The sequence below is a fragment of the Artemia franciscana genome, chromosome 10 (genome assembly GCF_032884065.1).
Source record: "Artemia franciscana chromosome 10, ASM3288406v1, whole genome shotgun sequence".
In the NCBI taxonomy this organism is placed as follows: Eukaryota; Metazoa; Arthropoda; class Branchiopoda; order Anostraca; family Artemiidae; genus Artemia; species Artemia franciscana.
Genome location: NC_088872.1, coordinates 45,841,059 through 45,868,905, shown reverse-complemented (window position 1 = coordinate 45,868,905; position 27,847 = coordinate 45,841,059). Strand labels below are relative to the sequence as shown.

The following is a 27,847-nucleotide window of genomic DNA, read 5'->3' as shown; positions in this document are numbered from 1 at the left end:
ATTTTGCTCACGCTTTCATCTAGGATGCTTAAATCATCAGCATAATCCAATTCCAGAAGAGTTTTTCTTCCCCATTTGATTCCGTGGTCTCCCATTGCCTTTCCTATGCTCCTTAAGAAAAAGTCCATCAAAATCATCCCCATAAATGAAGATAGAACACAACACTGTTTATTTCCTGATTTAATACGAACACCAGCTGCTATCCCCATTTCCTACTTTAACCGCAGCAGCTTTGCCAATTAGATATACTTGGAAGAGGGAGGGCAAATCACCAGAGCTGATCAAATGGATCCCTCCCTAGGAGTAACTAAAGTTTCTCAGTCTTACATTTTGAGATATAACATCGAAAAGACATGCTGATCTTTTTTAAATGCCTTAGTCTTTTTTTAAGGGAGATGTACTCGAGACTTGATTGTAATTGCTATAAGAATATAAAGCCATATAAATTAGTCCATGAAAGTTAAACTGGCCATGAATTGGATCCAAAACATAAAATAGTCCGTTTATTATTGCTACTAGTTTATTAATTCTACTAATTAATGCCAACAGTTCATTAATTCTAGCCTACATGTTTCCCTTTGTGGCTCTCCTCAATTGTATTAAGTGTATCCACCTTTAACAGAAGTTTACTGACTTTATATTGTGACCCCCCATTACATTAAAAAGAAAGGAAATAAACCTGGGTTTTGTCAACTGTTTATTCTGAAATTTTATATTTTTCTTTATTTTTTGTGCACTTAAACTTATACCAAAAAAAATAAGAAAAGCTAAGTAAGCTGTTGAGAAATTCCCAAAACTATATGGCTATGGAAGGCTATTAAAGAGCAGCTTACAATGTGGAGCTACCATTTTCAAGAAAACTGAGAACACTTTATTTTTGATTCATCCACGAAAAAAAATAACTCACTGAAATTTTTTCCAAAATCACCAACGCATACATCTTTAAAAACGAAAAATATTTCACATCAGAAGCATGAGAAACGACAACCGTAGACGGAATTATACTACACAATTTTCACTTTCCGTAGTTCCTGCAGAACCGTTTAAACTCCACCGGGTCAGTCAAGAAATAAACCCACGCTGAACGAGATAATCGGAGAGATTTGGATTCACCTGTATCTTTTTGAAACTTTGCTTGTGTCTTCACAAGAATTTTTATTTTTTGTTCAAAGAAACTCAATGACAGTGTAAGGTCTTTAATGGGTTTTTCAATGCTTAACATTTTAGCTACAGACACCCCAGGAGCTAAAGATCTTCCGAATGAAGCCCTCTCTAAGGCATTGTGATATAAATTAAGCAAATTTGGTAGCTTCAAATCAAGTAATTTACTCATACTAGAAAAGCAGTCTCTGTTTTGAAAAAAGTCATTCAAATACTGATCATGTGCTAACTTGGAATGTTGACTGTATTTCGTTAAGTCTAGTAGGTATAGCTTCAAATCAGAAGAGGAAGCTTCTAATTTCCTATTTGACTTAGATAAATATGATAGACAGTCAGAGGATGGAGTCACATCAAGATGACTTGAAGCCTCTTTTAATAGTTTGTTTGCGATCACGACTTGATTGCTTACACACTGAAGACAGCTCTTTAGAAGGCTCAAACGACTTTGAAGAAGTGCAGCATTATGAGAAAGTTCAGAAAATATTTCGGCTGAAAATAAGCTTAAACATCGTCCTCTTTGGATTTCCATAGATACAACAGTATTGCACAACTGACACAGCTTCTGCCGCTTTGCTTCCATAGCAGATTGTTTTAACTCCTCAATTGAAGACGTTTCCATTTTACAATCCCTCTTCCTGGAATTAATACATTGAATTAGTTCTTCCAAACTTCGAAAACCACCCCCGAACATAACCCATTGTATATCTTCATTAAGTGCTTTATACTCGGCATCTAATTCAGCCTTTTCTGACTGAACAAGGCTGAGAGCGTCAGTTAAAGGTTCAAGATTGCAATAAATATATTCAATATCTTCATACAAAACTTTTCTATTTTCTCTAGTGCTGACATCTTCTCTTGTAAGCAATTCCATGTCAGATAAAATGCTGGAGAAAACTGACAATATATCTTGCTCACTAGTGAACAGCTTTTGAAGAGTCTCGGAAGGATAATAGCTTTCGCTTGAAAATTTGCTTTGTAGCAGCTGGATTTCCTCAAATAATTTCTCAAATGGTAAGTGAACCTGATCAACCCCACTTGTGATTATCAACCTTGGAAAATGCTGTTCATTTGGCTTTTCGATCTGGTTTAGGCCTTTCATTAAACTATTTTTAATTTTCTCTAAGCACTCTTTTTCTTTCTCATAGGCTGCTTTTTGAGCTTCCAACATTTTTAGTTCAAGTTCTAAATGTTCTTCTGTCTCTTCAAGATTATCATCACCAAGGAACTCAATATATGATAGCTCCAGGTTAGATCCAGTTAAATGCTCAGCGCCACTTCTTTTCAACTCCTCATATGCATCAAGTTCTTGCTTTGAGACAAATGTGTCATCACTAATCACTGTTTTTAACCATTGCAATAACTCTGTACTACCTTTGTTTTCAAACAAATAACTGAAACTGCGTTCGTCATATTTATCAATATTTGGGTAATAAATATTCTTCAATATTATGTAAAAGTCTCTTCCAGACGTAGATTCGTCCATTATTGGATATTAACTTGTAGTTACTCTAACTCCAACAACAATGTTCTTTAATTTCTACTTTTGTTTACAATTGACATACTTCCAGCATTAGTCATCAGGTTCTTCCAAATGTAGATTCCATCCAAATAAACTGAAATTAATAACAATTACTCAGTTTTCCCCCTAAATATATATATATATATATATATATATATATATATATATATATATATATATATATATATATATATATATATATATATATGTATGTATATTGCGGCAATATGGCATGGAATTGCATAAACTTCTTCTCCACACAAGTAAGTAGATTTTTTTTTGGTAGTTCTAATATATCTAGTTTTGCGTTTCACATCAAGGTATGTATATTTATTGGAATAGTTGCCTGTAAAAGTCCATGCTTTTAGCTTAATCTGTTTTATAAACAATTTTCAATAATGATTTCAAAAACATTATTTTTAAATACAGGCAGTCGAATTTTTGCTTTACCTTTTTATAGGCAGGGGTGAAAAGTTCACCCCAGTCAATACAAAAACAGAGAAAACTAAATCTTGCTCAGTATTAGATAGGTGTTGCATTTCATCATTTGATCATAATCATATCAATGTTGTTAAAAATGATTGTTATTATCTATATCCATGGTTTTACTTGAATTTTCAGCCGGGGGAGGGGGGATACCAAACGACTATCCTCCCGCTGAATTTGCCTAACAGTCTTGAACAGAATTAAGCCATTAGTATCACTCCTTGCAAAACAGAATCCTTAGCATACTGTTGTATTTTTCAGGGACATTTTCTTTAAAGTAAGACATAAGCAAGTTAAAACTGATACACGTGTTAGGGTCACAAAGTCGATTAAAATCTTTTGTCAAGTTCAGTACAGTAATTCTTTAGAAAACGAAGTCCAAAAAGCAATGTTTCTTCCCTCCAAAATGGCTATGACCTTTAAGGGACAACTCACGGACGACATCCACGGCTAAACCACCCAGCGTTTCTAGTCCTGTTAAGTTTCTAAACCAATATTTTAGCCTGGTAGGCGTCTAGAAACTTTTCACGAATTGGTACTGGCATTTCTGGAAATAAACTACCACAAAATAAGGCCTTTCTGTGGTCACAAAACTTACACCTTTGCTGTGCTAAGGCTTTAATTTTAGTTTCAAGATTCTAGATTAGCGCAAATATTGCTCTGTAACTCAAGCAAGGACAAGGGGTCGTTCCTTCCAGAACAGGAGAAATTTAATCATTATATTTAATTTAGAAATTTAATCAATTATATTTCTGCAAAACCAGTAAAAATTTGATACGTTTTTCTTTGATATACTGGGTTCTGATTGGAGAAGCACTGATTAAATTAGAGACTTGCGATAAGGTTCTGAAGAAATGATTAAAAGCTAAAATTGAATAGGTTCAGGAAGTGGTAAGGCACGTATTCAAAAAGCAACCGATTTTGTTCGGGACTGACAAAGAGGATCGCCCACGTGTTTGGAGTAAACTGACTGTATGTGGATATTAAATGGATTGGATTTCTAAGCCTCAGAACTAATACCAACCCCATCAGCATCTTGTAAGCCCACAGGGACAAATGAATACACACAGTTAACCCTCCGGTATTACTATGGAAAATAACTGTCTCGGTTTGCTTAGGCATGAAAATGTAAAAATATATCTTCATTCGGAAACTACTCTTAGCTGTGGGTCAAACCGGATAACTCCTCCTCCAGAATATGGCCTAGTCATAACACACAGTCCAGCATGTTTCAACTTCAGAAAGGATCCAGGCAGCTAGAGCTACCCGTCAAGAAAAGTTTACAGTATACAAACTATAGTATAAATTTGTACCACAAAGACAAAAATTTACGAATTCAGATTGGCCTTCCTAGATTCAGAGATATGCCTTCCCAAACCCGAATTTGCACTTCAGTGAAAAAATTACAAATGAATTTGCATTGTCAGTTTAATATACACATGCTGATATTTATTCCTTAAAATGTTAGTAATATTTGATTTAATTAAGTTATAAAAGTGAAAACATTAAAAAAAAAGTTTTTCCGTAAAGTGCATTATGGAAAATAGGCCGAAACAAGGCCAGAATTATATTCTGGCCTTGGGAAGGCATAGGGGCATTGAGCCCTACTCATGCTAATTTCTACTCAGTTTGAATTTGACTCAGTTATTTAGGCTATTAATTTCTGTTCGTTTTGGGTTTCATTTTTTTATCGATGCTGATTTTTGGTAGTTTTGCGTTTGGTAGATTATTTGGTTTTATTTTTGCTCATTTTTGGTTTAATGGAGTTCTTTAGTTTTATCTGAAAAGTTTATTTTATGAAAAAGTATTTTTTAATTATTTTCTGTTCATTTTATTAAAAAAAACTTTCCACAAAACAAGTTTTTTAAAGAAACGTATAGAGCTATATTAAGCTAAGAATGAGCAAATATAAAGCCAAATAATCTTCCAATTGTAAAACTACCACAAATCACTATCAATAAATAAATAAAACTCAAAACGAACAGACATAACAATAAATAGTCAACTCAAACTCGAAACGAGCAAAAATTAACATGAGTGGGGCTGATAACCCCCATGGATCAGAATAAAATTTGTGCTTTGCTGGAAACAAAATACACATGAAATGTTTTCACTTTTCTTACTTTCATAAATAAAATAAAAATATATAAATCTTATATGCCCCTAGGGCATAACTTACAGCCCTTGAAGATTAGATCGTGATCGTGAAAATACAAGAATTTGGAGGGGGAGGGTTTCCACTCTTCAATCACTCTCAATCTTAAAAAGGATGCTAGAACTTCTGATTACCATTCCAATGAGCCCCCATCCAATATTTATAAGATCACCCTTTAAGAGCCTTATATGCCCCAAGCGCATAACTTACAACCCTTACCCTGATGGTTGTGTGGGGGGTGGGGCTTGTCATCCTCAAAGACATAATTTATGGACCTTTCAATTATGTTGAACAAACTGGCTCAAAATTTTGATTGGATGTGTTTGGGGAAATGGTGGACATGGGAGGGGGTTAGTAGCCCTTCTAATACGTTCGACTATTCGACTAGCCCTTTCAATTTCCAACCAAATGAGCTCTTTACAATGTTTTTAGGACAACAAATGGCCGTCTCAAAATTTCTATCAGAGGCATTTCAGGATAGTAACAGGTATGGGGGATATCTACCCTCCGATCACTCTCAATCTTAAAAAGGGAACTAGAACTTCTGATCACCAATCCAATGAACCCCCTCCAAATTTAAATGATCATCCTTTCTTTATATACCTTATATGCCCCCAGGGCGTAACTTATAACCCTTGCCATGACGGCTGTGGGGGGGTTGTCCTCCTTAAAGACATAATTTCCGGATCTTTCAATTACATTGAACAAAATGGCTATTTCAAAATTTGGTGAAATAGTGGGCATAAAGAATGGAGAAGAAATAAAGCAGGAAGTAGAGATGCTTCCCAAGCATAACGCGATGATTTGTTTCACGCAAGGCTCACGATTCGGCGGGAAACCGGAAACTGAAATAGTAACATGCCAGAACACATTTAGGAGAAGGAGATATTTGGTTATCATCTGGGAAGTTTTGCTATGGTTTTCCAGGCAGAAAGGGTATGAAATGGAACAGCCAGTTAGAACACTGATGCAAAGAGAAAGTAGAGAGAAATATATGTATTCTAAGCGATAGCCAAGCGTGCTTTAACGCTCTTCGGAATATAAAGAGCCGGCAAAAAGCGAGTTGGACTGCTATGAAGCTCTGAATAGTGTAGCATCCAAAGGAAATCGAATTACTTCAATTGGGTCTCTGAACACCCGGAGATTGGAGGTAATGAGATAGCAGATAAAGCAGCCAAGGCTGGAACATCACTGACAGGCAATAGACCAGAACTTTTCATTCCCATCTGTAAGAGCTGCTGGAAGGCAGCGATAAGGAGGTGGAGTATTGGAAGCTTGGGACAGAATTACCAAATGAAGGTGGGATACAATAAAACAACGAAAGTAATTCCAATTTTATTGGAATCTATATACTATTGGAGTCCAAACTACAGTCCAAGTGTATTGGAATTTACCTATTGGAATATTGAAGCTACAGTGATGACGGCGGTCAAATATGGCTCTAAAGCAAGGGCGTTCCAAAAAGCGGACAAAGATTTGCTTGATGTTTTAAAGAGAAATTGCCTAAGGAATGTTCTGGGGACCCGGCTGACTGATTGCAATTCAAGGTTGTACAAAACTGTGGTTCAATCCCGCTTTCTAGGGCCATAATGAAAGAAAGGTTAAGATGGCTAGGACACGTTCTGCAGATGAAGGATGACAGATTGCCAAAGATTGTCTTTTTTCGCCAACAGAAAGCAGGGCTAAACAGAAAGCAGGTCCTCCTCGCCTGGAGTGGGAGAATGCCATAAAGAAAAGCTTGCAGCTTGGTGCTGCGGTGAGTTTATACATAACATGTTATGATTTAGTTTAATATTCCCCTCAATAATCACTGAAAGACAAATCTTAATGCCCTTTGTATTTCGGGAAACTAGAAGTCAAACATGCATAGCTTTTCTCAATAACATATACTATATGTAAACAATGAACAAATTGCATAGCTTGTCGCCCTTTCTCCGAGGCCTCAGGGAGGGGGAGGGTGACATTCCCAAATGCATTATTACCGAGCCTTCCAACAATGCTAAAAAAAATGTCTCAAAACTTTGTTTGGATTTTTTTTTAGGGAAATGATGGGTGGGGGGAGGGGGTTGGTTTCTCTCAAATCACTTTTACTCTTAAAAAGGTCACTATAACTTCCAAATTAAAATCAAATGACACTCATCGGAATTTAATACAGCCCCCCCATTACATAAAAACCATGTATGCCCTTAGGGCATAACTTAAAACCCTTGCCCCAGCGCTCTGTAGGGTTTGCCAACACTGGAGGCATTGTTATATATTTTTTGGGCTATTTTTAAACATAATTGCCATTGCAAAGATTCAATCAGATTCGTTTGGTGAAAAGAGGGGTAGTTAGAAGAGAGGGCTAGTTGACCTCCATCACTATTGACTCTTAAAAAGAAATTAAATAAAAAAAAACTAGTTTTTTTAACTGATGGTAAGGAGCGACATTAAAACTTAAAACGAACAGAAATTACTCCGTATATGAAATGGGTTGTCCCCTTCGCAATCCGTCGCTCTTTACGCTAAAGATTTTAATTGTTTTAAAAAGTAGAATTTTGGCAAAGAGTCAAACTTTAGCGTAAAGAGCAAGGGATTGCAAAGGGGAGAACCCATTTCATATACAGAGTAATTTCTATTCGTTTTAAGTTTTAATATCGCTCCTTACTTTCAGTTAAAGAAACTAGTTTTTTTATTTAATTTCTGAACGTTTTTGAATTAATGCATGTTTGATATTGGCTCTCGACACATAAATTAATAAAATGAAATTTGTATATTAATTCTTTTTTTGGCTAAATGGCTTTCTCTTAGTTTTGATCAGACGATTTTGAGAAATAAGGGGTGGGGAAGGAGGCCTAGTTGCCCTCCAATTTTTCGGTTACTTAAAAAGACAACTAGAACTTTTAATTTTTAACGAACGTTTTTATTAGTAAAAAATATACGCAACTTAAGAATTAACTTACGTAACAAACTTTTATATTCTTATATTTTTAGTATGTATACGAGGGAGTTTGTACCCTCGTTAATACCTCGCTATTTACAGTAAATCCTAAGTTGTGTCCCAATTCTTTAAGAATGACTCCTGAATCAGAAAGGCCGTAGAATAAATAGTTGAAATTACTAAAAATACTTTAGAATAAAGAGCGAGGTATTTATCTCCTCCTAAATACCTTGCTCTTTATGCTAAAGTATTTTTAGAACCCCTCATATGCGTAATAATCTCGGTTAGTTTTAAGTTTCAATGCTACTCCTTACTTTCAATTGAAAAAACGTTTTCATGTTTATTTTTTCTTTCTTTTTTTTATAGTAATGCTAGAAAATCATGCGCCCTTTTCATTGAATTTTTCTTCCCCCATGACATATTCCTCCAAGGAGAAATCCTCCCACATATCCTCCTCCCCTCAACCCCACCCCCCAAACCAAAAAATTCCCCTGAAAACGTATTTACACTTCCCAATAACCAAAATTCCGCTTTTTAGAGTTTTGTTTACTATTGAGCCGGGTCGCTCCTTACTACAGTTCGTTGGCACAAACTGTTTGATTAAAACTTCCAATTTCAACCACATGAGCCACCTCTAAAGTTTACACAGCCATTCCTTCTACAAGAACCTTAAATGCCCCAGGGGCATAACTTACAGCCCTCTCCCTCAGGCTCTGGTGGTTTATATTAACCCCAAAAGCCTTGTTATATGATCTTTGGACTATTTTGAATAAAAAGGACTATCTCAAAATTTCTATTGGATGCATGTCAAGAAAACACGACATGTGTGGGGGGGGGGCAGCTACGAGATCACTTTTATTCTTAAAAAGGACACTAAAACTTCTCTAATCCAATGAGTTCCCTTGAAAACACAGCCACCCTTTAAATAAGAACCTGTAATGCCCCCAGGGCATAACTTACAACCCTTGCCCTGAGAGCTGTAAGTGGGGGGAGGGGTTGTATTCCTCACAGACATAATTTCCGGACCCTTCAACTACGATGAACGAAACTCTTCTTTCTGAATTTTGATTGGAGGTGTTAAGGGAAATGATGAGCGTGGAGGTCGGGGAGGGATTGGTTGGTGGCTCTCATATCACTTTGACTCTTAAAAAGGCCAGTATAACTTCCAATTTCAAATCAAATTCAAAAGCCTTGTTCTATGATCTTTGGACTGTTTTGAATAAAAAGGACTATCTCAAAATTTCTATTGGATGCATGTCAAGAAAACACGACATGTGTGGGGGGGGGGCAGCTACGAGATCACTTTTATTCTTAAAAAGGACACTAAAACTTCTCTAATCCAATGAGTTCCCTCGAAAACACAACCACCCTTTAAATAAGAACCTTTAATGCCCCCAGGGCATAACTTACAACCCTTGCCCTGAGAGCTGTAAGCGGGGGGAGGGGTTGTATTCCTCACAGACATAATTTCCGGACCCTTCAACTATGATGAACGAAACTCTTCTTTCCGAATTTTGATTGAAGGTGTTAAGGGAAATGATGAGTGTGGAGGTCGGGGAGGGATTGGTTGGTGGCTCTCATATCACTTTGACTCTTAAAAAGGCCAGTATAACTTCCAATTTCAAATCAAATAAGCCCCATCTGAAGTTTATACAACCACCATTTCCATAGAGACCTTATATGCCCTCATGGCATAACTTACAACCATATCCCCAGGGCGCTGGGGGGGGGTAGTCAACCATAGACTAGAGGCATTATTATATGTTCTTTGGACAGTTAAAAAAAATCACTATCTCATAGTTTCAATCAGATGCGTTTGGTGAAAAAAAGGGTTGTCAGGAAAGGGGGGTAAATGCCCTTCATTACTTTTGATGCTTAAACAGGAACTAAAACTTCCAGTTTTCAACCAAATGAGCCTCTTCTAAAGTTCAACAACCATCCCTTCCATAAAAACCTTAAATGCCCCATGGCATAAATTACAGCCAAAACACAACACAACCACCTCCAAAACACAACCACCCTTTAAATAAGAACCTTATATGCCCCCAGGGCATAACTTACAACCCTTGCCCTGAGAGCTGTAAGCGGGGGGAGGGGTTGTATTCCTCACAGACATGATTTCCGGACCCTTCAACTACGATGAACAAAACTCTTCTTTCCGAGTTTTGATTGGAGGTGTTAAGGGAAATGATGAGCATGGAGGTTGGAGAGATCATAAAAACATTAAATGCCCCATGGCATAAATTACAACCCTTGCCCCTAGGCTCTGGTGGTTTGTATCAACCCCAAAAGCCTTGTTATATGCTCTTTGGGCTATTTTGAATAAAATGTCAGTCTTAAAATTTCTATTGGATGTATTTCAGGAAGCTGCCTCCTGATTACTTTGACTCTTAAAAGGGACAGTTAAAAATTCTGATTACCAATCTGATGAGTCCCCTCTGAAGTATATATGATCACCCTTTCTATAAAAACCTTATATGCCTTCTTATAAAAAATATAATATCCACACCAGTTGGTAATAGTAACTATGTTGTAATAATTTCAGAGTTTTAAGCAACAAAAATATATCAATTACAAACTAGTCTCCAAAAGACTTGCAAATGTCAACTGGAAACAGCTTATTAGTTCTGATATTGATGAGAGTTAGTCTAATGTGAAAACTGAAATTTTGCATACTGAAAAGTCTTGCACCAGAATTTTTTGGGCTAAACAGGCCAGATTTACTTTTTAACTACAGAAATAAGTAAGCTAGTTAGTAAAAACATCAAGCTTGGAATCCTTACAGAAAAAGAAAACCTCTGAAAATTGTCAAGTCTTCAAAACTTTTTAAACCAGACAACCAACCAAATCAAGCAGTTGAAGTGAAGGTTTGAGGACAAATTGGCTGACAATGTTAGGCACAATCATATATCTTTCTGGCGTAATGCCTCTAAAAAATGCCGCAGCAGAGGCACAGTTCCTGATATCCTGCACAATAGTCAACCAGTTGCTGATCCTGGGCTGAAAGTTGAAAATTTCAGCCAACAATTCTCAAAAGTTTCTTCCTCCAATTCCAGTACTGTTTCTCCCCCACCTCCTATATATGATGTACCAAATAATATAGAAGTTATTATGATTACTAATACAATAGTTCTAAAGAAATTTATGTTCCTCAAAATGAATAAATCTACTGGTGCAGATTGCATTCATCCTTGTATCCTCCATAAATGTCAAACAGTCTTGTGTCAACTTCTTTCCTTGAAACAGCTCATATCATTCCAATATTTAAGAAAGGTAGAAAGGACCTTGCTGTAAATTACCAACCTATTAACATGGCATCAGCGGTTGTTAAGGTTCTTGAAAGAATAATCAATCTTGTAGTTATTAGACATCAGGAAGAAAATAAGAAAAAACATAGGAGAAAAATCACATGAGTTTCATTCTAAAAGGTCTGTTGACACTAATCTACTCAAATAACATGACCATATCAAGGTTACTTGATACTGTGGAGTATCTGCTGACATGATTCTGCTTGACTTTTCTAAAACTTTTGACAAAGTATTTCACATGCAACTTACAATTAAATTACATGCAGTCAAGCTTGAGGAGTCCCTGCTCTGAATCCTTGATTTTTTTTTTCTATGATCTCAATGCCTTCAGTTATTTGATAACCCTGGTAATTGTATTCTTTCTTCCTCTAAGGAAGTTTTGAGTGGAGTTCCTCAGGGTAGCGTTTTGGGTCCTATACTACTCAATGTCTTCATCAATGATGCTCCTTCTAGTATCAGCAGTAAACTAATGCTCTATGTTGACAACTTGAAGCTGCCTAGACCAGCCTTGTCCTGCAAAGATCATGCCCTTCTACAAAATAATCTTAAAGTACTTGATCAATGAGCTGAGACTTTGCTTCTTAATCTTAATGTTGCCAAGTGCCATTTCATTAACTTTAGCAAAATGAACCCTTGTCACTCATATTTTTTCTTGGGCCACTTGCTCTCCTCAATAAATACTGAGCAAGACCCAATAGTCACTACTGATAACAAATTAAAATTCAGCACTTGTGCTAAGAAGTCTGCTGCTGCTGCTAGTTCAACTATGAGGCTGATTAAGCATGCTTTTTCCCCTGAAGTCTTCTGTTCAGAAGACCTCCCTAAGGGACATGTGCATCCAAAGCTTGAAGTTGGGATTGCTCTAGTCTCCCCTTATTTTAAAAAGACATAAAAGTGTTTGAAGATGTTCAGAGATATGCCACCAAAGTGATATCTGGCATATGGGAGCTTTCCTACCCTGCAAGAGTAGCAAAGCTGAAACTCCCAACACTTGTATACAGAAGAAACAGACATGGTTCCATTTTAGCCTATAAGTTAATGAGGGCTAAGAAGCTCCCAGTGTTATTTTCCACTTTTGATCCTAACTTGAGAACTGGAGGTCATCACCTGGAACTTGTTAAGCAGTTTACCCTATCCAGAGTCCAAACTCAATTCTTTTCCTCAAGAATTGTCAAGAACAGTTGGAAAAAACACCTCAAAGAAACTCTTAGGCCTACTGCTGAATCTGTGAACATTTTTAAATGAAGGCTGGATACAAACTGGTCCTCCAGTGAGTGTAAACTCAACTGGGAGGCTATTGATCAGCATACTGCACCTGGTTACTAAAAAATTCCAATACAACTTAAATCATCAACTGTGGATCTCTATAAGGAGAAATCCTTAGATTGCTCTAAGATGCAATTTAAGGTATACTTATTGTAACATTATTGTAGAAAATTGGGTGAATTTTGATAAAATACATTATTTTAAAATGTGGACAAAAATGGATTGGAAAATCTGAACAATAGGAAATTTCCTGCATATTATAAAGTTAGAATTTCATTATTATACTTTTCTCTTCTATTTTTGTATATATTTTAGGGTAAGGTCTACCAGTGTTAATACAGTTCCTAACCTCAGACAAACTTTTCAACTATAATATACCTTTTCTAAACATGAACAGCAGCTTACTAACCTTGGACATGATGTAGGCAAATTAAGTATCCAGGGGTTAAAAATCAAGTATGCACATGGGTTTGTTTACAAACATCAACTATGAACAAGACAAAGGAAAATAAAACTACCATTCCTGAAGCAACTGCAACTGACAATTTTTTCCCACAAGACAGTTTTTATAAAAAAAAAATGCTTTTAAACTCTTGCTTACTATACACTGTTTCACCTTTTGGGGATTTAAGGGCTCAAAATGAAATTTCCCCCAGAAACAAATCTTCAATTATAAAAATCATAAGAAAAAGGCATCCAGTGATATATGCAATTCACTTTTATCCTAGCTAAAGCATGTTAAGAACAACAAATATACCACCAAAGTTGGGTAGAATTCTAGTTTAGCTACTTCTCACTATCTTGGAAAGAGGTTAGGTTAGAAAAAAATGAAACTTCCAGGGATGGGTCTACAGACTATAGTGTGTTCCAGGAAGGTATTTTGAGGTAAATATCCCTACTCCTTTTTCCTCTAGAGTGAAAACGACCAATAATGACCTTTGAAAATTCTGTTGTTATGAAAGTGAAACCTTGCAAACCAGGTCTTATGCTCAAAAGTACATGAAAACTGTTTTCAGGTTAATGACTTTACCTCAAACCGATTTAATGAGTTTTCAAAGATCTGTGTATACATTCCCTAAATACAGAAAAAAAATCCATTGAGGTAGCATAAAATTCTACTGAAATAACATCAATTATATTTTCAGAACTAAAACCAGAGAAAAAGAAAGTGATAACTGAAAATTAAGGTAAAATCTTATTTTGTCAAAATATTAACAGGTCTACCCGTCAAGTAAGCAAATTTCTAAGACTCAGAAATCAGAAGAGGGTCAACGTGGAAGCTTGACAATACCTTCACAGAGTATGTTTTCAGCCCTGGATTCAAGCTGAAAGTTTCATTTTCCTAACCTATCCCTTTTCCAAGATTGCGAAAAGTAGCTAAACTAGAATTTTACCAAAGGTTGCTGTTTAGCAGTGGCACCAGCTTTAAACCACTGGAGAATGGTCATAATGGGCCACATGTAGACTATTTTCACTGGTTACCACTACAGAATGGGCTTAATTTGCATCTCTTCACCAGACCTCCCTTATGACATGTCACTGAGACCTTACATAGATACAGAAATTCACTATCTTCAACAAGGAGCAGTTAAAAAAGCAGTTAACAAAGAGAGTTCATCCAGGCCTAAGGACAATCAGAGATCAATTAATCAGTCTCCAAAATACCCTCATTGAAGTCAAGTTCCAGCACATCCCTAGCCACCAAGGCATCAAATATAATGAGGTAGCAGACCAGCTAGCTGGTAGCTCCTTGTGTATTCTAATCAATTCTTTAGACAAGCCAGGCCTTCAGAGATATGCCCATGAGATCTTGGGGTTGTTGTAGATCACCAATAAAAGTTTAGCAGCCATGCTAAGTCTGTTTCATCTTCTGCAAATAAAACCCTTGGTATCATAAAAAGAACCATCTCCAGTTGACACCCTAGAGTTCTTATGAAGTTATAAAAGGTGCTTATACATCCACGCCTGGAGGTTGGAATGTCATTGGCAGCCCCTTTCTTCAAAAAAGATAAGAAGTTGCTTGAGGATGTCCAGTGTTGTGCCACTAAGATGGTAACCAACAGGAATAAATTTCCATACAAAGAAAGACTACATTGTTTGAAGCTGCTGACACTGACATACCAATGGAAAAGGGGTGACATTATTTTAACCAAAAAAATCCTCTCTAAAAATACCCTTCCCAGTCTCTTTGCACAGCCCTTGTATTCTGGTACTAGAGAACATTCTTTGAAGCTCTTCATGCAGCATTCCACAGGTAGACATAGAAGCCACTTCTTCAGCCAAAGAATCATCAATATGTGGAACCAGCTCTCTGAAGAAACAGTTTCTGCTACTTCAACTGACATGTTCAAGTCCCACCTTGATAGGGAATGGCTCTGCCAGGAGTTTCTTTACAATTGGGAAGCTGCAGAGTCCTCCACAAGAGTCTAATCTAACAGCCACAATCAACACCAAATGAATTCTTTTTTCTCATGGAGCATCACAAGGATAAATAATCCTTATATTGCTCCAAACTGTGATTTAAGGTAATGAGAAGAGTTTCTTCAAAAACGAAAATACTCATTCCATTGTTAATTTCATATTCCATTTCATTGTTTCCATAAGAGCAGATAATATAGCAGATAGAGCAGATATACTTTAGTATAGAATCAAAAGCAATTCTTTGATCCTGAGAAAAGAGGAGTTTAGCCTACTTCACATAAACAAGCCAATCCATGCTGCAGACTTTACAACTCTATTCCAGAATCCTTGAACCACCTGATTCTTGAATGTCAATGCATCCAGCAGGAAGTAATATATTTTAGGAGAATCTTCAGTGAAGCAAGCCTCCAGCCTGACACCAACATAAAGTGTTGCTGCTCTCAAGCTTAGCCTACCAGCTATCGCTGAAAGAAATCTATACACAAATTTTATTCCCTAAGACATAGCCTAATAGCATAATATCTGGAAGTAGATGGTAGCAAGATTTATTCCTGACCCACCATCACCTGCGGATTGAAAATCATTGTGAAGTGAAAAGGATACCAAAGTAAACTCCAGAAGGCTTGGCATTCCAAGTAGGCTAGAAGAAGCCTAAAGTAATAGCCCCAATTCTACACTTATACCAAGAAAACGTATTATGATTGTTTCAAAGTGGTTTATTTTTAGTTTATTAAATTGGTCACCTGACTTTGACTAGCCTATTATCAACAAGTATTTAGTCCACAGAAAAATTTATAGACTTTTACCTGATTTGGAGCACCCTGTAAACAGGATTCTAATCCTCTAGCCTATCTCCCTAAGTAGGCCAAAGTGTAAAGTAAGCTCCTGTGTTATTAAAAAAAGCAGAACCAGACAACCAATAAATTCAAATAAGTGAATTTATACCAAGAAAACGTATTATGATTGTTTCAAAGTGGTTTATTTTTAGTTTATTAAATTGGTCACCTGACTTTGACTAGCCTATTATCAACAAGTATTTAGTCCACAGAAAAATTTATAGACTTTTACCTGATTTGGAGGACCCTGTAAACAGGATTCTAATCCTCTATCTTCCTAAGTAGGCCAAAGTGTAAAGTAAGCTCCTGTGTTATTATAAAAAAAAAAAAGAAGCAGAACCAGACAACCAATAAATTCAAATAAGTGAATAGGCCTATTTTTCGAAGAATGAAATACAAAATTATAATAGTTTATGAATTATTTCACTTACAATTTGTCTCAATTAAAATGAAAATTCTAGAATTTTACAGAAAATTCGGATTATTAATATTCGGATTATTAATATTTTTAATTTCAAGAAAATTTTCTAAAATAGGGATTACAAGAGAGTTGAACCGTTTTAATACAATTATTTGAAAATTCGAATTTTCGACTCGAAATGCAATCGTAGCCTATGTTTGTTTCCTAATATTTTGGCAAGAATTTGATCCAGAATTCTTTTGAGTATATATGTTTTTTCAGACAAAGCCCAATTTGCCTCGTTTCATAAGGTGACGTGAAGATTTCAGTCAGTTTTAGCCCACCCAAAATGTCTATCCCTGTTGCTAGTGTGGTTGATGGACTATATGAACTTCAAGAAACAATTGGAAGTGGTGGCTTTGCTAAAGTAAAACTTGCAACTCATATATTGTCTGGCGAAAAAGTTGCAATCAAAATAATGGACAAAAAACAGCTTGGAGTAAGTAGACAAATAGCCTAGGCTATATTAAAGCAAACATTTTATAATTAAGCCCATTGGGTCATTCAGTAGGGTAAAAATTCATTTGTGGTAACTCCTGAAGGGGAACAACTTATTCCCACTGATATTCTCCTTGGATAATTCCCAGTGTCCAGTTGAAGAGAAACTGAAAGTTACGTTAATATTGAGCAGTTCATAGAGTATAGGCTAGCCTAATTGACTACAAAAATGTAACCATCACTATAAATAGGTTTAAAAAGTGATTATTTTGAAAAATCATTAGATTGCTCAAGCTGCAATTTAATGTAAGATAGGCCTAAAACATCTCCTAATTGGTAGGCTACTCAGAGCAAATTAAGATCTTCTTGATATGTTAATTGTTTCTTACTTGATGATGTGAATGATTAAACATCAAGTGAACACCTTTAGGCTATAAAATTTGAGCAAAGTTTTCTCATTACAACCCTAGGGTATGGATAGTAGGTTTTTATTATTCTTGTTTTCCTGTAGTATTTTTATTGTGTTTGAGATGTGAAGGTGGAAATTAAGTTTATGGTATGAGACCTTGGTATTTTATTTGATTATCCCCAGGAATAATTATTCTGTTTAGAGTTAGTTTTGTATTAACATTATTTTGCTTATAGTGGAATCAAATAATTTTGAACTTGGTGGGTACAATGGGTAGGCTAAATCATATTTTTGAGAAAAGTTTCAAATTGGAGAAGTGACTTTTGCAACTTTGAACATACAATCTCAAAGATTTTGTCAGTAGCCCATAATACCAGATCATCAGCATATTGTAAATTTGTGTGTGGGAGGCTCATGTCCTAGAGAAATAGGGAGAACTGGAGGTTGCTCAGGGCTGCACCCTGTGGAAGATCTTTGGTTATTGTATGTTTGGGTAAAAAGGCTGAACCTATACAAACAATGAAACTTTGATTCTATGAAAGATCTTATAAAGGATACTAGCTTTGGGGGCAATACAAAACTTGCAAGTTTGGCTATAAGGATCTGGTGGTTCACATTGTCATATGTCTCTTCAAAGCCTAGGAATCTAGCAACTAGGACATTATTTTTAGATAAGGATTCATTTATTCCATGTTTTGACAAGATAACAGCATCTATTAATTAGTGATGTTTCCTGATACCAGTTTCAGTATGAGGTATCATATTATTCTCCTCAACAGACCAAAGGAGTTGATGGTAAATCATTTTTTCCATCACTTTTCCCTGCACAGGAGTAATCACTATAGGCCTTTAAGACTAGGTCATATTTGGGTTTATGTTTCTTGAATATTGGTAGGAGAGACCCCTGTATGACTATAGAAATTTAGGAGTTCCTAAATCCTGTTTCAAAGAAGGGCTGAGATTCTTTACCCATGTAAAGTGTGTGTTATCATAGCTACCTTTAGCCTTAGCCCTAATTTGTTTTATTGAATTATTCAGTTCAATAATTGAAAATGGGCAGGTTATATATTTTGAGTCTAGGCAAGGCTAGTATATAGGATTTATTGAGATTGGGGTTGTGATGCTGTTATTGTTTGATGGTAGCTTATTTGAGAAAAAAGTTACAAATAAGTGGGTTGGGGGATGTTTTTTCCCACAGATGGGGCTTATGAGTTTATGTGTAGTTGGCTCATGTGTTTTTCTTGAAAGATTAATTGCAGAATTATTCTGGTAATTATATTTAGCATTTATTGCTCTTGAGATTGTCTCTTGAGATTAGCCTCTGCTTGTAATTTATTTAAATATGTAGCAGGAGACAATTTTCATAGATATTTTCTCCTAGTGGCCTTTTTCTTTTTGTTCCCTAATGTCACTTGTTCATCTTCACTTATTCCTAGCCTTAGTGACCTAGTCTTCTTAATGTTAATTTTCAAGCCTATTTTAGCACCCTGAACTTGCAAAACTTCTAAAACTTTATTCATTTTGCTCACACTTTCATCTAATATGCTTAAATCATCAGCATAATCTAAGTCCAGGAGCGTTTTTCCTCCCATCTGATTCGATGGTCTCCGATTGCCTTTCTTGTGCTCCTTAAGACGAAGTCCATCAAAATGATCCATATAAAGGGGGATAGAACAAAACCCAGCCTTTTTTGTTCTGCATTAATTTTGGCAGTCATTTGTCCACCATGCTTTAGGAGTGTGTTCAGGAATTGTTTTACTGGATGTTGTCATGGGGATAACATGATTAGCTGAATTTGTTAGTATGGATGCCAAAACTTTAGCATGTGTGTCAGTTGTTACAAGTGAAATATATGATTTCTTGGTGAGACTGGTAATTCCATCATTAAGCTTATTTTTGAACATAGTCCCATGTGCTTTAGTTTTAATATATTTTGGGATAAGTGGCAGAATTTTAGTGGGTTCATTTAATGAAGACACTATGGCAAAGTGGTCAGTGCAAAGGTTATTAATTTTTCTTTATATATTGTATTCATTGATGCAATTTGTAGGTGAATGGTGGAAAATTTGCCACTTTTGGGGGTAAAATATGTATTTAGATTGAGAGGGGTAACAACAGCTTATTCACTATTATTTGATATCAAACTTTCAATAAACTTACCAGCTTTATTTGCTGGCTTATCCCACACAGAAGGCTCTGGGCATAAAATCTCCACAAATAATTATGCTTTTTAGTATATTAGAATTACTTATATAACTGATGAAATTCATGGTATCTGTAGTTTGGCCAATAGAGTTATAAAAGCTTATTATATATGTTTTGATATTGTTCAGCCCAACATTACTTCCAATTGTATCAGCATCATTTAAAAGGTCTGGAAAGTTAATGCCACAAAACTTGATATTATTATTTGTTATTAAAGCTACACCACCTCCTTTTCTCTCTGGTGACCTATCCTTTCTCAGGATAGCATATCCTAGAGACTTAATTTGTTGGGTTTTGGTCAAATTGGTTTCCTGAAGGCAATCAATATCAATGGAATTATTATTCATACAAAGATATTAGTTCATATAACTAATTTTCTGAAAGTGGTATTACATTCCACTGAAGCATTGAGATGTGCTGCTTTAGCTTTCATATGACCGTGTGTCAATATGTAACTTTGCTAGGATTAAAGCAAGATCCTTTTTTGCTTGAATAAGCATGTGATTGGGTAGGTAGATGTTTGCCGATTAATTTATGATTTTTGCTTTTTGTGGCTGATGTAGGTTCTTGGACTGAACTGCATTGTTATTAATTAGGGGATCAGCTCCTGGTGGCCAGGCAAACCTCTTCTCATTGAATGTGTAGGCTAGTTGGCTCAGCCTTTTTTATTCTCTCCAATAGGAATGTGATCTGGGATTTTTTGAGGAAGGAGTCTTGTGGGGGTGCTTGTTGCTTTGGGTTGGTTGGGTGTTCTGTGAGTGAAAGTATTGGGTGGTTTCATAAAGGCTTTAGTTTGATGTGATTGGGCTGCATTTGCTTCCAGAGCTGCAAATAGGTAAGGTATAGCTTTCTTTTTTGCTATTTGGACTGTTAGTGCTTGTTTTATGTGCAGGACATGGGGTTTTATTGGAAGAATCTTGAGGGCCTTTGCAGTTTATACATGTAGGATTGGTCTGCCAGTTCTGTCAGAGAGTCATTCCTTTAGCTCCTGAATATGTATTTCTGGAGGGATATTGTACACAGCTATTTTGGTTGGGTAGTGGTTTAGGGTCCATACAGCAGACTTTATTGGGATGTCAAGAGGGGTTATAAGTTAAGATGTATCTCTGCGATTTAGATTTTTGGACTGCTATTAGCAAAGATTGTTATTATTGTATGTATAGATTGAAACACAAAGTATACTATTAGAATCACCTTGTTCAAAACCCTTATGTAGGAAACTTATGGCTTGGCTTGAATAACTAAGGAAATCCATTGGCTGAAAAACATAAAAAGTTGCTTGAACTCCAATATTCTGCATCAATGGCGTCTTTTTTTCTCCTCTGCAGCTAGTTACAGTAAAAAGCAAACATTAGCCAATACTAATTGAAATAAGATTTTAGTCTTATAATAAAGTTCTTAAAAAAAAGAATGAATGCTAGCTCATAGTAACTGAAATATTGATTAATAGTAGTAGTCTTAGCTTTATTAGAAGTAATATAATCATTAAACTTTTATATTCGACTAGTATTACTAAGAGAGTAAAACTTTGTAAAAAAAAGCCTCATTTTCTGAGAAACCAACATTATCCATTTAAAGTTAATAGAAAAATTTGCCCCGGGTGATTTACATAAACAATCAACATAGGTCAGCATAAATGGTGTTAGTCAAGAGGATCTCATCTAGTAATTATTAATAGAAGTTTTATTTAGACTTTAAATTGACAAATGTGAAAAAATTGGTTGCAGTAAGAATTGAAACTGCAAACTTCAGAGTAAAATTACGACACATCATCCACTACACCGCGCAGCCTTTTAACAACACATTATTAAAATAGTTTATGTTATAGTTAAAATAAAGAACAAAATCTAGCTCATAGTTGCCGAAATATTTATTAATTGTAGTAGTCTTAGTTTTCTAAGTCCAAAGTTTAAGTTTTCTAGTTGAATACCTCTAAGGGTATGTCTAAAGAGTAGTGAATTTAGGGTCTATACTGTGTTCTGGGAAGATGTTTCTGAGTTGCCCCCTTTCCCCCCACTCTACCAAAAATAGAAAAATTTAGTAGTTCTAGTTGAATGCCTGTAAAGATTTCTAAACTGTCTAGAGCTAGATTAATGGAAACTTCAGGAATTGAATAAATATAGGCCTAGCCTAAATTATGTTCTGGGAGGATGTTTTTCAATTGAACATCTTAACAGTTTAATATTACACTGTGAGAGCACAGAGCATATTTCATTGAGGGTTAGTTTTTAGAAGCAAGACCAGATTGAACTTTGTTGAAATCAGACCATTCTTTCAAAAATTTTGCCACTAAAGTGGTGCCAGTGCACTACACTTAGAGGAGGAATAAAAACCCAACACAGTTCAAAACAAATTGAGGGTCAAGACAAAGGTCATTACCCCATCAGAACAGATAAGACAATAATACTTATTCTTTGAACCCAGAGAGAGAATGCATAGACACAATTTTAAAAAAAAATGCATTGGTCAGTTGAAAGCTGTTTTCAAAAATGAAAGTTAATGCAAAGGTTGAGTTAAAATATGACTCTAGAATTACAGTTGAGTATTTTTTACAAAATTGTCTATTTGGTGTCAAGTATCCTGAAGGAGGAATAAAAACCCAACACAGTTCAAAACAAATTGAGGGTCAAGACAAATGTCATTACCCCATCAGAACAGATAAGACAATAATACTTATTCTTTGAACCCAGAGAGAGAATGCATAGACACAATTTTTAAAAAAAATGCATTGGTCAGTTGAAAGCTGTTTTCAAAAATGAAAGTTAATGCAAAGGTTGAGTTAAAATATGACTCTAGAATTACAGTTGAGTATTTTTTACAAAATTGTCTATTTGGTGTCAAGTATCCTGAAGCTCAAAGTAATGAGATTTTGTCCTTCATTGGCGTTTAATTATGTCTTTGAACATAATTGAGTAATTAGCTACCTAAAATAAAGATTCAGTTCAAAACAGGTCCAGTATGGGCATTGATTTTGCTCCTTAGTCAAAATTAAGGTAATTAATTTCAACTCTTGGCAAGATTGAATTTGACACTCATAATTTAGGAGGAACACACATAAATTTATTTTATTTTCAATTCAAATATTTATATGTTGTATGTGGATATCCAATCCATATTACAAATACTAATGGAATAATAAATACAAATTATTTTTTTTAATTATTTAGGATGATTTGCCAAGAATTCGACTAGAAATAGCAGCAATGAAGGATCTTAGTCATCAGAATGTCTGCAAATTATACCAAGTGATGGAAACAGACACAAAAATTCTTATGGTATTAGAATATTGCCCTGGTGGTGAACTTTTTGACTATATTGGTATGTTTGTTTCTTTTTTTCTTTTTTTTATGGAAAAAACATTGACTCATTTTCTTAGACAAAATGGGATTAGAACTTGAGTTTTCAAGGTTAATTTAAATAACTTCCCCCTCCCCTAAGAAAACTAGAATTTTTTTGTTAAAAGCATTGTTTTTACCAACATAAAAAATTGTCCTATGGTCTAATATTCTTTAGAGGTTGATTTGTCTTGGCAATACATTCAAATCTATTGTTGTATGGCTTTGCTTCATACCTAAAGTCCTGTGGTGGCGCAGTGGGTTTGACCTTAGCTTGGTAATACGGGACCCAGAGATCGAATCATGCTGCAGCAATGCACTGTAAGGCCAACGCAGGGACCTTAGTAGTCAAGAAGCGTCGTTCATCTGATACAATACAATACTTCATACCTAAATAACTTTAAAAATTGTTTTGCTTAAATTTTCTGCTGGTAATAAAATATTTCATATAGTTACCCATTAGGTTTTTTTTTTTGACATGGTCACTGACGTATTTAGAGGGGGTCTACCCCTCCCCTTGAGATCCCCAAAGAATTTTTTTAAGTCTAATGTATTGCCTTCAGCAGTTCCCTTGTTTTGTTTTTTTTTGCTGTATACCTTCATAATATATTGGAAGTGTTGCACAGCAATAAAATTTCTCCGCTTTACAGATCGTTTATATATCTGTCTAGGTCTAGCTCCTACACTTATAAGATTCCTCTCAGATCCTTAGCCATAAATTGTCATTCTTTTGATCATTCCATTGCTTTGCCTCAGTCTCCGGCAAGTTTTATTTCTTACTCATTACAATAATGTTAGATCACGTTGAAAGCTGTGTAAGCTTCATTGCAAGTATTAACTTGATGTGACTAAGCAATATATATTGACAGGTATCTTAATGGTAAAATGACACTGTCCACAATCTCTGTCTTTTTTTATGTTTAGTTAAACAAAGATTGTACTTTGACGCCTACCGTTCCAGTTGTTGAGGGAAGAGTAGGATGTACTTGGTTAATCTCATCTGGTAAAACCAATCCAGTCACAAAGATTATTAGTGAATGGCCTTTTCTATGGATTTTTATACACCTGTCTCTAAATATTTCCAAGAAAGATCCTTCTTATCTTAATCCTAAGGCTGGGGTGGCGATTGAGCGTGTCACCAGCCTTTTCCATGGGGGATGGTCTGCAGTTGGGCCTCTCTAATCAGACAAGAAAATTCCAGCTTGGTCCAGGAAATTCCGAGACTTTTACTCTGTTGGAACTTGGGTCTTCCTCTTGGATGCTTCAAGCCACTACTGGTTGGCTCAAAGTCGTAAAGAATTCAGAGTGTATGTAGACAGTTGCAAAAGATGTCCAAACTAGCAAAGTGTCCGCTAGGCAACCAAGTGAGACAATGGTGACTGGCAAGTCACACTTTATAGGCAGTGCTTGCTGACAAAGTCTGCCCATCAGATTAAAAGCATTTGAAAATGACAATTGGTTTTGAGGACGACTATGTTGATGACTAGAATGATTTTATATTGTATTATCAATGAATTTCCTCTTTGTGTATGTTCTTGGTAGCAATGATGTTACTAAACGAAATAATATAAGAGTCTACGGGGGCTCACAGTCTTTTGGTGTGCATAAAGCCTTTCCAGTCATAGACTACTGGTTAGAATGAACCAAATATATTACAAGTGTATGACAGTAATTAGTTATTGGACCAATCTTTTAATAAAAAATGTGCAAAATAATCGCAGGATAAAGGCCTAATGTTTGACCTTAGAATGAATGTCAGAGTAGCTCCGAAGGTTTGTAAAAATCATACAATTAAAAAATGTTAGTTATAAGGGTAGCATGTGGGATACTGAAAGTAAGCGCATATAGAAGGTTTTGTTTGTTATGGTGCTTTCTCATTGCTAAGTGAGTCTTTTCACGGTGCCTTAAATGTCCTCTAATGCCCAAAAGATATGTTATGTTTTAGTATTAAGATGATATAAGAATTTAGTTATGTTTGTTATAATTGTTGTGTCACAGTATATCACATTATGTCACAGTTTAAGAATAAACAGAATGTTTATTCCCTGTGGTGTTTTCATGTTGCTAAGTGAATCCTTTCACGCTGCCTTTCATGCCCAAAAATTATGTTATTTTATGGTATTAAGATGATATAAGAAAATGTTATGTTGGTTATAATGGGTATGCTATGGTATAAGAGTAAACATAAGATTTTGTTCCATGTGGTGCGTTCATAATGCTAAGTGATACTTTTTTTTTTTTTTTTTTTTTGCTCAGATCAGCGTAGATGAAGATTAACTGCTTAACTTAAGTAAATTAAAAAATAGCCTTGGTGTTTATTTCTATATTTAAGAAGATATTGAAGGCTATAGAAAGGATTAATAATTAAGAATTGATCTTGAGTTTGATGAGAATAGGTTATTTATGAGATTTTTTAAACATAACCTTTTTTTCAAAGTTAGCATTCAAATTATATAAGTTCATATGCAAAGCCTCCCCTAGGGTGTTAAGTTGACCAGTATTTCATCTCCATATTGAGAATTTTAGTCATAGTTTCCTCAAAAGTTCATCATTATCTTTTACAGTTGTTTGATATTATTCTTGGTTCAGCATTTAATAGCTGAACCAAGCATTTAATTGCAGATTTTGAATTCTCAACTTCTAAAGTTACTAATCAAAAAATGAAATTTGGGAAAAGCATTGCCAATTGGTATCAACCAATGGTATATTGCATCTTTTTTCAAATATCAAATAATAATCTAGAGTTTCTAAGAAATGGTCCCCAAAACCCATTTCACCAGAAGGAAAGGTAGCTTTTCTCCTAGTATATTTTTATCAGGTTTAGTTACACTAGTGAACTGTAAAAGAGCTCAGTTGAAATATAAAAATAATCTGCTCATGTTTAAGTAGCCATTACTTACCTAAAATTTATGGAATATGTCATGTTCCAGTAACTGGTTTCTGTCATGGGAACTGCTCTTATACAGTCTAAGTATACTTATACGACAGTACAGATTGTTTTTTTGTTGTTTTTTATTGTTTGAAGCTTATTTTTGTGTTTGTTTCAGTGGAAAAAGACAGATTAAGTGAAGACGAAGCGAAGATATTTTTTAGACAAATTACCGCAGCTGTTGCATACATTCATAGTAAAGGTTATGCACACAGAGATCTAAAGCCAGTAAGTTTTTTTTTTTATTTGGGTGTTAGAGTTACTTTATATTAGATTTGTTACTCAGTAAAGAAGAATAAATTACTCTTAGTATTTTTTGTGTGCCATGTTTTTAATTAATACTAGTTGCAATTTTAGCTTAAATAGTTATTTGTTCAGCTACAAAATTCGTGTTGTGAAAACACTCTTGGGCGACACTTTAGGTGATCGGGATGAAACTCGGTGAGAAAAATAAGCAAGAGTCCTAGATACGTGATTGATATAACCGGAACGGATCCGCTCTCTCTGGGGGAGCTGGTGGGGGGAAGGGTTAATTCTAAAAATTTAGAAGAAATTAGGTATTTTTAACTTACGAAGGAGCGATCGGATCTTTATGAAATTTCATATTTAGAAGGAACTCGTGACTCAGATCTCTTATTTTAAATCCCGACTGGACCCAGTGTCATTGGGGGGGGGGCCTAAAATCTTGGAAAGCGTTTAAAGTGGAGAGATCAAGATGAAACTTGGTGGGAAGAATAAGCACAAGTCCAAGATACGTGACTGACGTAACCGGACCGGATCCGTTCTCTTTGGTGGAGTTGGAGTTGTTCGTAACTAACGAACAGGTGATCAGATCTTAGTGAAATTAGATATTTAGAAGGATCTTGTGCTTTAGAACTCTAATTTAAAATCCCAACCAGATCCGGTGATATTGCGGCGAGTTGGAAGTTGAAACCGGAATTCTTGGAAAACGTGAAAATCGAGGTATCTTACAAATGGGTGATCGGATCTTAATGAAACTAGATGTATAGAAGAATCTTAAGTCTCAGATGTTCCACTTTCAAGTCAAATTGGATCCAGGTACATAGAGAGTTAGGGGGAGGGGACCAGAAATCTTGGAAACTGGAAATCTTGGAAAACGCTTAGAATGGAGAGATGAAACTTGATGAGAAAAATAAGCACAAGTCATAGATACGAAATTGACATAATTTGAACGGATCCATTCTCTTTGGGGGAGCTGGGGGTTGTTAATTTAGAAAAATTAGAAAAATTGAGGTATTTTTAACTTAAGAACGGGTGACCGAATCTTAATGAGATTTGATATTTAGAAGGAACTCATGTCTCAGAGCTCTTAGTTCAAATCTCGACCAGATCTGTAGACATTGGGGAGAGTTGGAGGGACAAACTGGAAATCTTGGAGTAGAAAACCAATACCTTATTAATAAAGTTTTATAACTATTTATAGTTTTATAGATTCATAGTATTATAAGTTAATACCTTCTTAACAATAAAGTTTTAAAGAATTAATAGTTATTTCTTAAAGCTATCTGGTTTGTTTGCTGAAGCAATCTTTTATATTGGCGAATCAATGAATAGTTTCTCGATTGACTGTATAACTCTAATAAAGGAATGGATTTAGAAGAATATAAAAAAACAATCCTGGACATGTTCGTAATTTTAAATTGTTATAACGTAGAAAAGATGCTCATATTTTGTTTTCTTTAAAGTGCAAATAATGCTCTGGCCAGCGGGTGGTGTGAGAGGGTGGTAGTCTCGCTCTTGCTTATGTATATCTATTTGCGGTTTCAGCTCAACTTATTCATTTCGGTTTTGCTTGTTTTTTTGTTTCGTTTAATCGTTTGGCGTAATTTCTGTGTTTCAAATTCCACCTTATTTTTCATTTCAGTTTACAGGTGTTTTAAATTTCGCTTATTCATTCACAGTAATTTCCCTTCTTTTTTAGGTTTTACATCATTTCCTCTCATCATTGAACAAGTTTATTTCCCCTCATTTTAGAGTT

At 35.3% G+C, this 27,847-nt stretch overlaps 3 protein-coding genes across 4 annotated transcripts in view; 1 reads left to right on the top strand and 2 right to left on the bottom strand.

Moving 5' to 3' along the window:
* Positions 1 to 16,437, bottom strand: part of LOC136032259 (bolA-like protein DDB_G0274169) — a 33,905-nt gene extending 17,468 nt beyond the window's left edge. The window contains exon 1 of the mRNA XM_065712506.1: positions 16,305 to 16,437. The gene's annotated coding sequence lies outside the window, so the exon portion shown is untranslated. The remainder of the gene's footprint in view (positions 1 to 16,304) is intronic.
* Positions 503 to 16,042, bottom strand: LOC136032258 (uncharacterized). 2 transcript variants are annotated; one of them, XM_065712504.1, is made up of 2 exons: positions 15,980 to 16,042; positions 503 to 2,774 (listed from the first exon to the last, which is right to left on the bottom strand). In XM_065712504.1, the coding sequence occupies exon 2, from the start codon at positions 2,642 to 2,644 to the stop codon at positions 1,016 to 1,018; it is 1,629 nt and encodes a 542-aa protein (XP_065568576.1). In that variant the 5' UTR covers positions 2,645 to 2,774; positions 15,980 to 16,042; the 3' UTR covers positions 503 to 1,015. The 2 variants fall into 2 exon arrangements, with proteins under 2 accessions (XP_065568576.1, XP_065568577.1); XM_065712505.1 differs by lacking the exon at positions 15,980 to 16,042 and adding an exon at positions 15,840 to 15,862.
* A 213-nt stretch (positions 16,438 to 16,650) lies between the features above and the next one.
* LOC136032257 (maternal embryonic leucine zipper kinase-like) overlaps positions 16,651 to 27,847 on the top strand; it is a 126,818-nt gene continuing 115,621 nt past the window's right edge. The window contains exons 1-3 of the mRNA XM_065712502.1: positions 16,651 to 16,971; positions 22,752 to 22,902; positions 25,967 to 26,076. Of these exons, the coding sequence (XP_065568574.1) occupies positions 16,822 to 16,971; positions 22,752 to 22,902; positions 25,967 to 26,076 (411 nt within the window). The 5' untranslated portion in view covers positions 16,651 to 16,821. The remainder of the gene's footprint in view (positions 16,972 to 22,751; positions 22,903 to 25,966; positions 26,077 to 27,847) is intronic.